General features: G+C 40.1%; 1 protein-coding gene across 1 annotated transcript in view; it reads right to left on the reverse strand.

Annotated features, from left to right (window-relative positions):
* Positions 1 to 11855: 11855 nt before the first annotated feature.
* DNAJC13 (DnaJ heat shock protein family (Hsp40) member C13) overlaps positions 11856 to 13371 on the reverse strand; it is a 159194-nt gene continuing 157678 nt past the window's right edge. Inside the window, exon 56 of the mRNA XM_069565527.1 lies at positions 11856 to 12722. Coding sequence (XP_069421628.1) covers positions 12616 to 12722 — 107 coding nt within the window. The 3' untranslated portion in view covers positions 11856 to 12615. The remainder of the gene's footprint in view (positions 12723 to 13371) is intronic.

The raw sequence follows: 13371 nt of genomic DNA on the forward strand, positions 1-13371 counted from the left end.
ACTGAACTGATATACGTACCACATCTTCTTTATCCATTTCTCTGTTAATGAATATTTAGGATATTTATGTCTTGACTATTTTAAACAGTGCTGCTATGAACATTGGGGTGCATGTATCTTTCCACTAGTTTTCTTTGGATATATGCCCAGGAGTGGGATTGCTGGATCATATACTAGTTCCTTTTTTTTTTTTTTTAAAGAATCTTCATACTGTTCTCTAGTGGCTGCACCAATTTACATTCCCACCAACAGTGTAGGAGGGTTCCCTTTTCTCTACACATTCTCCAGCATTTATTGTTTATAGACTTTTTGATGAACAGTGTGAGGTGGTACTTCACTGTGGTTTTGATTTGCATTTCTCTAGTAATTAGAAATGCGGAGCATCGTTTCAAGTGTCTATTTGTCATCAGGATGCCTTCTTTGCAGAAGTACCTATTTAGGCTTTCTTCTATTTTTTTGATGCTGTTGTTTCTTTGATATTGAGTTGTATGAACTATTCGTATATTTTACAGATTAATTCCTTGTCAGTTGCATCATTTGCAAATATTTTCTCCCAGTCTGTAAGTTGTCTTTTTGTTTTGCTTATGATTTCCTTTGCTGTGTAACAGCTTATAATTTATTTGTTTATTTTTACTTTCATTTCTATTGCCTTAGGAGACTGACCTAGTTATGTCAGAGCATGTTTTGCCTATGTTCTCTTCTAGGCGTTTTATGGTGTCATGTCTTATATGTAATTCTTATAAGATATTTTGAATTCATTTTTTGGTATGATGTGAAACTTCATTCAAACTTCACTAATTTACATGACGCTGTCCAACTTTCTCAATACCACTTGACAAAGAGATTGTCATTTTTATCCATTGTATATTCTTGCCTCCTGTGTCAAAGATTAATTGACTGAACTCTCTAATCTGTTCCATTGATCCATATGTCTGTTTTGGTGCCAATACCACATTGTTTTGATTACTATAGCTTTGTAATATTATCTGAAGTCTGGGAGTGTTTTGCCTTCAGCTTTGCTCTTTTTCTTCAGGATTCTTTTGTCAATTCCGGGTCATTTGTGGTTCCATATAAATGTGGGGATTATTTGCTGTAGTTCTTTGAAAAACCTCCTAGGTAATTTGATAGGGATCACATTAAATCTGTAGATTGCTTTGGTAACAATTAATTTTAACAATATTAATTCTTCCAATCTAAGAGCATGAGATATATATCTATGCCTTCCATAAAAAGTTTCTTTTTAAAAGTTTTTATTTTACTGATTTTTAGTTTCTCCTTAATATGCATTGACTTTTTAAATTTAGCTTTTTTTTTAAATAAAAAATGTACGTGTCTGAATTCAACAGTTCGGTTCAGTTCAGTTCAGTCGCTCAGTCATGTCTGACTCTTTGCGACACCATGAATCGCAGCATGCCAGGCCTCCCTGTCCATCACCAACTCCCGGAGTTCACTCAGACTCATGTCCATCAAGTCAGAGATGCCATCCAGCCATCCAGCCTCTGTCGTCCCCTTCTCCTCCTGCCCCCAATCCCTCCAGCATCAGAGTCTTTTCCAATGAGTCAACTCTTTGCATGAGGTGGCCAAAGTACTGGAGTTTCAGCTTTAGCATCATTCCTTCCAAAGAAATCCCAGGGCAGGTCTCCTTCAGAATGGATTGGTTGGATCTCCTTGCAGTCCAAGGGACTCTCAAGAGTCTTCTCCAACACCACAGTTCAAAAGCATCAACTCTTCGGTGCTCAGCCTTCTTCACAGTCCAACTCTCACATCCATACATGACCACAGTAAAAACCATAGCCTTGACTACACCGACCTTAGTCGGCAAAGTAATGTCTCTGCTTTTGAATATGCTATCTAGGTTGGCCATAACTTTTCTTCCAAGGAGTAAGCATAGTTATAAAAAACATCAGTGGTTCATCCTCCCACCCTTTCAACATGCTAACTTCCCATTCCCACAGGCAAACATGTAAAACTTATAAGCTAATTGTTAAGTGTGACTACCTACTTCTAAATATCCAAGTATGCTGCTACTCATCTCCCAGTTTTTACTAGAAAAAATTTCAAACCTTCAGAAAAATTTCAGGGAGAGTAAAATGAACACCCGAATATTCTCACCTAGATTCACGTTTCTTTCTCTCTCTGTCCTCTTCTCTCTCTCTCTCTCTCTCTCTCTATCTCTATCGCTCTGTGGTATTTGACAATTAATTGCAGATATCATGTCATCCCTAATACAATGACCACACTTGGGGAATTTGACTTGGAAAATATTGCTATTCAAATGCATGCTCACTTGCTCAGTTGTGTCCAACTCTTTGCAAGACTATGGACTATAGACCACCAAGCTCTTGTCCATGGGATTTTCCATGTAAGAATACCTGAGTAGGTCATTTCCTCCTCCAGGCCATCTTCCCAACCCAGGGATCAAACCTATGTCTCCTGCATTGGCAAGTGGATTCTTCACCACTGAGCCACCTGAGAATCCACTTATCTTGCTACTCCTTGTTTTCTGTTTTAGCTATAACTGAGTGGTCATTCATCTTCTCCCTCCACCAAACTTACATTCCCTCACATATATCCTTCCTGTTTTTCCATTCTCCCCATATAATCATATTGGCATTATAATTATCACTCAGAATCTTACGGGTCATATGTACAATGGTTATTTTTCTGACTCTCCTAAATTCCTCAGATACATCTACCTCCTTCATGTTCAAACACACAGATTGTCTAAGTGTTTCATCTTCCTAAAGAATTTGTTTCCCAAGCCTCTGACCTGCTTTGGCCTGGTCCAGTCTGGTCATGCTCTAAGTCAGCTACAAACTGTTACCTTACTTTGGGATCTCTTTTCACCACCATTTGGAGAATTCCTGCTTCCTTTCTTGGTTACCCTACTTTGGTGGAAAACATCCTTCAGGAGCTTCTTACAAAACATTCATGGGAGGTATTTCTGAGACCTTATTTGTAAATGTCTTAATTTACACCCCACCTCCCCCAACCCCGCCACACACACACACACACACACACACACACACACACACATTTAACTGGTAGTGTGGCTGGATCTAGAATCATCAGCCGGGACATTATTTTCCCCTAGCTTTTGAAGGCATCACTTCCTTGTCTTGTAACCTTCAGTGTTATTGAGAAATCCAGTGTTATCCTGATTCTTGTTCCTTTCTGAGACATGTTCCCCCCTTCTCCTGCCACACCCTGAAAGCTTATAGAAACTTCCTGTTTCCATGTTGTAAGATTTCACAATGACATGGACGTGTCAGGGTTTATTTTCATCTACTGGGCTGGGCACTGGGAAATTTGACTTTCTGATTATGTTTTCTGCTCATCTTAGCTCACGCTGCTATAACAAAACAACATATACTGGGTGACTTAAACATACTTTATTTCTCGCAGTTATGGAAAGTGGAAGTCCAAAATCAAGGCACAAGCAGATTGAGCATCAGCTGAGGGCTGTTTCTGGTTTTCAAATGCTGCTTTCTCGTATGTTCTCATATGGCAGAAAAATCTCAAAAGAGGTGTCTAGGGTCCCTTTGATAGGGTGCTAATCCCATTCATAACTCCACTCTAATTCCATCATCTTGAAGCTTAGAATGTCAACATATGAATCAGGTTGGGGTACACAAATTCAGTCCATAATCAGTTCAGTCGCTCAGTCATGTCCGACTCTTTGCGACCCCATGAATTGCAGCATGCCAGGCCTCCCTGTCCATCACCAACTCCCAGAGTTCACTCAGACTCGCATCCATCGAGTCAGTGATGCCATCCAGCCATCTCATCCTCTGTCTTCCCCTTCTCCTCCTGCCCCCAATCCCTCCCAGCATCAGAGTCTTTTCCAATGAGTCAACTCTTCCCATGAGGTAGCCAAAGTACTGGAGTTTCAGTTTTAGCATCAGTCCTTCCAAAGAAATCTCAGGGCTGATCTCCTTCAGAATGGACTGGTTGGATCTCCTTGCAGTCCAAGGGACTCTCAAGAGTCTTCTCCAACACCACAGTTCAAAAGCATCCATTCTTTGGCGCTCAGCCTTCTTCACAGTCCAACTCTCACATCCATACATGACCACAGGAAAAACCATAGCCTTGACTAGATGGACCTTAGTCAGCAAAGTAATGTCTCTGCTTTTGAATATGCTATCTAGGTTGGTCATAACTTTCCTTCCAAGGAGAAAGCGTCTTTTAATTTCATGGCTGCAGTCACCAACTGCAGTGATTTGGGAGCCCCCCAAAATAAAGTCTGACACTGTTTCTACTGTTTCCCCATCTATTTCCCATGAAGTGATGGGACCAGATGCCATGATCTTCGTTTTCTGAATGTTGAGCTTTAAGCCAACTTTTTCACTCTCCTCTTTCACTTTCATCAAGAGGCTTTTTAGTTCCTCTTCACTTTCTGCCATAAGGGTAGTGTCATCTGCATATCTGAGGTTATTGATATTTCTCCTGGTAATATACCCCTTAAAAAAGTAGTATCTCTTTCAGGATCTAGAATTTTTGGATAATGAGCCTCCTAGACTGGGCCTCTTGTTTAACTTTCACCTCCTGTTTTTCCATCTTTATTTTTTTACTCTGCTTCTTAAGGAAATTTCCTCAACTTTACCTTTCAGTGTCTTCCATTGTTTTTCATTTCTATTTTTATTTTTTTTATTTGTAACACCTGGTTTTAATTCGCTGAAAAAGTTTTTTTTTGAAGTGGCATCCTGTTCTGTGGATGCAATGTTTATCTCTGTGGTTAACCAACAATAGCTTTCTTCTCCAATGTTTTCTTCTTCCTTCTTTGTCCGTTTTCTCCAAACTGCCTTTTTTTCTTTCCAGTTTTGACCTCTTCCATGCTTCTACTCTCCTGCCTGAAGGTGTACATGTGTCAGTATTCAATGTAATGAGGTCTGACTTCAGAGGTTTTCCACCACACTGAGCTACTCTAGGATACTCTGTCACATGAAGAGTGTGGTATCATCCAGCTCTGTAGCAAATGATGGTTTTCTGTAAACTCAAAAGGTCCATAAATACTCGGAACTCATCTTGCTTATTTTAGGGTTAATGAGATAGTCTGCCCACCTCTTGCATTTAAAGTCAGAGAATATTATCTATTTCCTGTCTTGGAATGCTGGGACACTAGGTAAGTGTATACTAGGGGCTGTTTGGAGTCCTGTAAAATATTAGTGTGAGGGTAGGGCCTGAGTTTAAATTTCTAAATTTATGCACAACCAAATATTTGTAGAATTACTTCCATATGACCTTTATTTTAAGCTAAATGACTCATTTCTTCACTGACTCATAAACTCATAAAAGCTTCATAAACTTTTTCCTGAAACAGAGGTTGAGAACATGGAGTTCCTCTTCTGCTCACAGATACTGCCACATTTGATGGTGCCAGGGAATGAAGCAAATATTCCTCACAGACATAGGATTTTTGTATATAATCACTGAAAAGTAACTGAAAAGTGTCAAAAATTTACACAGAGTAACCAGATAATCATGTTATAGAAGCCATACACTTTTTCAATGTTAAAAAATAGAGGCATAAACACGAATTCTTCTTTGTATATATAACTGAAACTTTCCATTAACAGTTTTGGGCCTCTATCTGCTCTTATGTCATTTCCCTAAGTTGGGGCTTTGTACAAATGGTGGAAATGTAGACATCTTTTGTAAGCCAGATGGAAAAACAAACTTTTTAAAACGGTCATCCTACTTCCTGAATGTGTGGAGCCCTGGATCCCACAATAACCTGGTCCCACTGTTTACTCCCTAAATTTGAAAATTCTGCAGAGTCTAGACATGAAGTTCTTTCCTCTAAATGCTAGATGACATATTAGACAACATATGCAGTAAACATTAGCAAGAGGAAACTGCTGGTGAGGAGGAGAATCCTGGATGTTCCCAGTGGAGGAGAGAGTCTGATTCATGAAATAAAGCCCGGTTATTTGTTAGAAACAGGATCAGAATTCTTAGAAGTGATTTAGCACTGGGGTTAGAGAGGGACTGACTTTTCCAGTATATTTAAAAATATGTACCTTCATACATCTTTGCATAGATGGCTTATATTATCTTTTGGGTGCTCAGTTGCATCTGACTCTTGGCAACTCCATGGACTGTAGCACACCAAGCTCCTCTGTCCATGGGATTTTACAGTCGAGAATACTGGAGTGGGTTGCCATTTTTTCATCCAGGAGATCTTCCCAACCCAGGGATTAAACCCATGTCTCTGTCTCCTAAACTGGCAGGTGGATTCTTTACCACTAGCACCATCTGGGAAGCTCTATATTATCTTTTATGAGATACTTACTAACTGAAAGTATTAAATATTAAATGAAATATTAATTGATCAGACCAACCTAGGCATTTTAGAGAAGAAATTGATGACCAACATCAGATTGGCAAGCCAGTGTTTTCTTTTCTCACACTATCTCACTGTCTAGGAGGCTAGCACCATCAAGGAGGTGTTCGGCGTTTACGTCTATTATCTCTGATCTACAGAACAGAGAGAGGCGTTACTCATCTCCATTTAAAGATGAGCAGTCACTAGGTGAGGGCTAGAATCACAGCCTGGATGGCCCCAACTCCAGGACCTATGGTGATTCCAAGATAACTTGTTGCCTCTCTCTTGCTCTCAATTAAAGACTGGGTGACACAAAACCACAGTGAGACACAGAATTCAACACCAAGGTCCGAGGGCCTCCAGCAGTGATTCTGCTATAACCTGGATACTCAAATTTTAACACCTACTTGAGAAAACCAACAAAACAGGGGCCACCAGTTACCTCCTTATAACCCAATGTCCATTCCAAATTCCAGTGTGTGCTGCAGACCAGCCTTGGCAGTTTGCCTTCCCAACTTCATGACACGCTGTCCGTTCTTTACAAAAGTACTTAAGCTGCATCTATACCAAGTGCGGTCAATGCCCAGGTGGCTCTTATTCTGTAACCTCTTGTCCTGCTAATCTATGAGCAGACTTTCCTTTCTGCCACTGCTCCTCCAGTCAGCACCAGTGCATCAGTCAGCTCAGATTGCCACGCTGGGTGGCTTAAACAACGGACATTTATTTCTCACAGTTCTAGAGGCTGGGAAGTCTGAGATCAAGGTTCTGGCAAGGTAGGTTTCATCTGAGGCCTCTTCTTGGCTTATAAGCAGCTACCATCTCACTGTATGAGCACATGACTATTTTGTTTGCACACAGGGAGAGAGCAAGAGCAAGCTCTCTGGTATCTCTTCTTCTTAATCCCATCATGAGGGCTACACCCTCATGACCGCATCTAACCCTAATCACTTGCTAAAGACTATTTCCAAATACACTCGGGCTTTGGGATTCAACATGAGTTTGTAGGGGTGAGGAACAAACATTCAGTTCATAACAATGGCTTCTCAGAAGTCTTCTTCCCTCTCTTCATAAAAGCAGCCTGAGTACACCTGACGGTAAAACTACCCCATACTGTAACAGGAGTTCAGTCACTTAAAAATACAAATGATTTAACAGTTAAGTCATTAGACAGAAAGCTAACTCATCCAACTCCTTGCAACCACCATTTTTTAATCTCATGTTAAGGGAACTGAAACTCTTTGTGTCAAATCTAATTTGCAGGTACTCTTTGCATGTCCCATTTGGTTTTAAAAACTTTGAATGGGTTGCCCAGATTTTAAAGTCCAACTTCACACTGAAATCAGGATTTGATTCAGCACCCTGTGACTGCTCTGCCCTCAGCTCAGTGGAGCCGAGCAGAGGCTGCTCTCTGATCAGCACGACTGCCATCCCTCTGTACCCACCCACTGGACCTTTGCAGGCCAAGGTTTTTCTGGTCTTTTCATATAGAAATGCAAATAAGAGGCTGGTTGCTGTTGTCCAGGCAGCCCTGCCTGCTAGATGTCAGTTTCCCAAGAAATTCAGGATTCTCTAGCTTTTTCTAATCCACGGATTCCAAACTGAATTCTACATTTACAACAAGACTCATTTGACTGTGTAAACAGTCTATGTTTTAGTTTTAGGACAGAATTCTTCGTTCAACTTGGTTGTCAGGCATGCTTCTCCATTTGGAAGTGAATTTAAGTCATTCTTGCTTCTTGGACCTATCTACTGGTAAACAGGCAGATCAAGAGAAAAGATGTTTCAGTTTGTAGGAAACAGATGGTCTTGCTGAGCAAAGATTATGGCATCTCTGATTCTTCAGCCAAGATAATGACTTTTTAGTTGGCAATTATATAGCAACATAACTACTTAAAAAAAAATTACAAATCCCTTTAGGTTGATCTAAAGGTCCTTGAGATTTGTTTTACCCTCTTCCTGATCCCAAGAATGAAAACAATGAGAACTACTGAAACAGCAGCTCAACATTATCACTTGGATCAGGCCTCACATTTACCAACCTTTTCTCACAGCAGTATTTAATTTTCACAGCAGTATTTAATCCTCACAACAGCCCTGGGAAGGATGGGTTAAGGATTCAGTTTAGTTCAGTTCAGTCGCTCAGTCGCGTCCGGCTCTTGCGACCCCATGAATTGCAGCACGCCAGGCCTCCCTGTCCATCACCAACTCCCAGAGTTCACTCAGACTCACGTCCATTGAGTCAGTGATGCCATCTAGCCATCTCATCCTTGGTCGTCCCCTTCTCCTCCTGCCCCCAATCCCTCCCAGCATCTGAGTCTTTTCCAATGAGTCAACTCTTCGCATGAGGTGGCCAAAGTACTGGAGTTTCAGCTTTAGCATCAGTCCTTCCAAAGAAATCTCAGGGCTGATCTTCAGAATGGACTGGTTGGATCTCCTTGCAGTCCAAGGGACTCTCAAGAGTCTTCTCCAACACCACAGTTCAAAAGCATCAATTCTTCGGCGCTCAGCCTTCTTCACAGTCCAACTCTCACATCCATATATGACCACTGGAAAAACCATAGCCTTGACTAGACGGACCTTAGTCGGCAAAGTAATGTCTCTGCTTTTGAACATGCTATCTAGGTTGGTCATAACTTTCCTTCCAAGGAGTAAGCGTCTTTTAATTTCATGGCTGCAGTCACCAACTGCAGTGATTTGGGAGCCCCCAAAAAATAGAGTCTGACACTGTTTCTACTGTTTCCCCATCTATTTCCCATGAAGTGATAGGACCAGATGCCATGATCTTAGTTTTCTGAATGTTGAGCTTTAAGCCAACTTTTTCACTCTCCTCTTTCACTTTCATCAAGAGGCTTTAGTTCTTCACTTTCTGCCATAAGGGTGGTGTCATCTGCATATCTGGGTTAAGGATGATCAACATTATTTTATAGATAAGGGAATAAGCCCAAGGAAGTCTTTGCATTCATTGCTTACAGCCCCCAGCCACTAAAAGGAAAGTTTATGCCATATAGGAGGCTTCCGAGGTGGCGCTCACTAGTGGTAAAGAATTCGCCTGCCAGTGCAGCAGATGTAACAGACACGGGTTCAATCCCTGGGTTGGAAAAAAGACCTGGAGGAGGGCATGGCCACCGACTTTCTTGCCTGGGAAATCCAACGGACAGGGGAGCCTGGCGGGCTACAGTCCACGGGGTCACAGAAGTCAGACATGACTGAAGCGCCTTAACACACATGCATTCCTAAAAACGCAAGCAGGAAGTTAAATTCCTCGTCAATGGGATGCCAGAAACAGACTCAGGTTATCTGTAATATTTTCTGCAAATTGCTCTTCCCTAAATCCTAATAAAGTTTAGGCATTTAGATACATTTCATCACATAATGGACAACTTATGCATCAGGAAAGGGACTGTAGAATTTTCTGGCTGAAAAGCTTCTTAGGCTGACTAGCGACAATCCTCACTCGGGCTTACAGGTGACATCCAGGAGTGGTCTTCTGCCCATTTCAGGGTTCGTCCCCTGCACTGCTCCTGAGATGGTCTGTGTGTTATTAGTGTCCTTCAGCTTTGCCACTTCTCACCACCCTCCCCCTCAACAAACACACCAAACTGATCACAGCCCGCTGTATTTAAAAGCACAGCTCTCATTTGTGAATCACATTGAGGCCTGCTGTGATGCTATTGCCTCAGCTTGGCACTCAGGACACGGCTGAAGCGGCTCCTCCCTGGGTCTCAGGTTAGGTTCTCTTTGGATCCCTATATGCTACCCACACCGTAATATCCTACCCCTCCAGATGTTCTATACTTACTTTCCTGTTACCTGGCTCATGCTGTCTTACTTTTTCCTCTCAGGGCAAATCTCCCCATGCATAAACCTCAGATAAAACCTCTACCCCCAAAGAGAATAGAGGACAAGGCTGAACTGCATCAGAAGTATCTGATCAGCAATTTCCAACTGTGGGAAAATCAACAAGCTAGATGGTCCTGGGGACTTCAACAGACAAGTGATGGGGAAAAGGGAAGGAAAGGTAGCCAGATTAACAGACTTGAAGAAATTTTAAAAAGAAAAATAGCAAGACAACTCTGGTGTCCAGGGATGTACACACTGGGTGATGAACTAACGAACACAAGGAAGTGTCAGACAAGTGGTCACTTTCGGAGGGAGTGGAGATGATTCTGACTGGGGAACATGATGGGGCTACTGGAAAGGCTGGCGAAGTTCTTCACCTGGCTGGGAGCTCAAAGGTGATTTGCCTTATAATAACTGATTAAACTAATTTTTTCAGTAAGACTTTCTGTACCTGTTTAAGTTTACAATAAAAATGTTTAAAAATGGGGACTTCCCTGGTGGTTTTCACACTCCCAATACAAGGAGCCCGGGTCTGATCCCTAGTCAGGGAACTAAGATCTCACATACCTCACAGTACGGCCCAAAAAAACATTACAAAACAGTTTAAAAATGAAAAACAAGCAACTTACTCTTCCTAGTCACATATACCTATTTGATATTATGGTTACCTCCAGAGAGTGGCTCAGAATAGTGTCAAGTAAAAGTAAGTTTTGATTTTCTACTCTGTTACTTACTAATAATATGACTTTCAGTAAGTCTGCCTCTGAGCATTGTTGCCTCTCTGAGCTTCTTATTCTTCACCTGGAAAATGGGAATTATATCAGCAACATAGCTAATGTCAAATGAGATTTGCTCTGAGGATTAAACGAAGTTATGCATGTACAACACTTTATAAAATGTTTGGCATAATGTTTAATAAAGATGAGCTGTTATTGATATTCAAACATCAACAACCACATATTTATTTAAATTGATCTTTAAATATTATAATTATCCACAAGATCCATGTTCCTTTAGTATTTAAAGGAAATATATTGTGCTGAGTTATGCTCTCCTAAAACACCTACTCAAAACCAGCTGTTAGAATCTCTCAATGAACATATTTTTATGACAAACTATTGCCTTTTAGAAACAAATCCTAATTATATGTTAAAATATTTACATGGGTGTATTACTCCATAATCTTTAAATTAAGAAATAATAAATCTGATGTAAAATTTTCAATCAGCAAGTTATGATAGGAATTAAGTGTCTACTCCAGTTCTTCTTGCACGCCAACCCTGTAATAAACGTGGTTCTTATACGTATTTTACATGTTTATATTTTTCTTTGTAGTTTGTGATCATATAAGATGACCTGAATGCTGAAATCTTTATTTGAAACCTCCTCTCCCTCTTTAATCTCCTCTTAAAAATATTGTAATTAATGTGTCACACACATTAAACTATATTTATTAACAGTTTGACCCCTCCTTGAATACTGTGTGAAAAATAAATGAGATGCTGTGCCTGGAAATATAGATGTGCGGAAATATTAATGAAGGGATTTAGGAATGATCAGGCATGTCAATGTAGCTGTCTGTATGAGATATTGGAATTGTGAGGCAAAGTCTGTGTTTACTACCACTACTAAATCTATCTTAGAAATAAAAATATAAAGTCTTTAAAGGGAAAAATTAAACTAGAATGGATATCATTAACAAAGCAGTCAATTCCCTTTATTTTTAAAATTTTATGTACACATATGAATGATCTGTATAATGTACATTCAATATAGAAAGTTTTATATATTTGATAATGTATAGAACATTTCACAATTACACTAATTTCTTACATAACATCTTGACATCTGTTTTTAAATTTTTTTGCACAAGCTCCTTTTTCATTCAATTTGGTAAAGCCAGTTATATATATCAACGTGTACTGTGAGCTCTCAGGAGGTTAAATGATTGAGGAGAGGATACCAGTGAACAGCTGCAAGGACAAAACCTCAAAGTGTTCAACAATGGGAGAACAGCCAGGCAGACTTGAGGCAGGAGAGGGAGATGCCCTTCTAGGGGCTGAGTGACTTTGATTTCCCAATCTCTGTAGACTGCAGTTCAACCCCACAGTCACACTAATTCGAAAAAACATTATAAAAACTAGGAAGAAAGCTTTGTCTTTTTGCTTCACAGTCTTGTAAACAGATATAAAGGAACAAAATGTGCTTACATACATCAAGAAAAAAAATTCTTGTGTATCCACTTAGGTTGATCCACAGAGTGCTTTCTTACAACGTGATACAATTAGAATCACTGACTTTTTTCCTAAATAAAAATATATTTATAGAAAAAGGAATAACACTGTCATGAAACCAGGAGAAAGGCAGTTAAGAGTTTTCTTCAATGGGTCAGCTGGAGGAATGTGGACAGGGCTCTGGCCTTTCAGCGTTTATTGTCTCTCATGAAAGTTTCATGTCTGATAGCCAAGGTCACCTGCCTCATGGTCTACAGGAGGCGGCAAGTTGGACATGACTGATGAGGATGTCCCTGCAGTAAGGTAGCCAGCAACTCCAGGTCCTGCAAGAGAAAAAAAGGAAAACCTTCTAAAGAGCAGTCATGTGAGAACACGGACCTTTATGAAAATGTGAGAACCAGGTCAAGCATCCCATTACAAGGACCTGATGCAATCTATTAGGATTATCTAAGCATACAACGAAATCTTAAACACCTGCAACACCATTTTCATGGTTTGCCTTTACTATATGACAAAGTTAAAAATCATTTCAAAATTTATGCTAGACAGTAACACTGGTGAGGGAACATGGAAAAATTTTCCCGTCTCACATCTGGGAAGTTCATTAAAAAAAAAATCTTGGGCACTGAAGGATACAGCTAATGTCAAAAGAGAAAAAAAAAAAATGGGAAATAAACTCTGTACTTGAGTTAGCCCATTTAAAAGTCATACTTGATGAAATTCACAACAAAAACACCTCCATCTATACTTAAGTTAAACCTATTTTCATTTGGCGAAAAAAAAAAAAAGCTACTGTAACAAATAACACCAAATGAACAAGGGTCTCTGAGAAAGATAAGGGAAACTCTGGACACCTAGTCATAGGTCAAAACATGAATGCTATGGAAAAGGTATTAGTATTTTAGTTTTATATGTCTTGACTCTTAAGTCTCTAGTGCATAAAAATGCCATTATCCCAGCATTTATCAAGAT

Source organism: Ovis canadensis, chromosome 1, assembly GCF_042477335.2.
Source record: "Ovis canadensis isolate MfBH-ARS-UI-01 breed Bighorn chromosome 1, ARS-UI_OviCan_v2, whole genome shotgun sequence".
In the NCBI taxonomy this organism is placed as follows: Eukaryota; Metazoa; Chordata; class Mammalia; order Artiodactyla; family Bovidae; genus Ovis; species Ovis canadensis.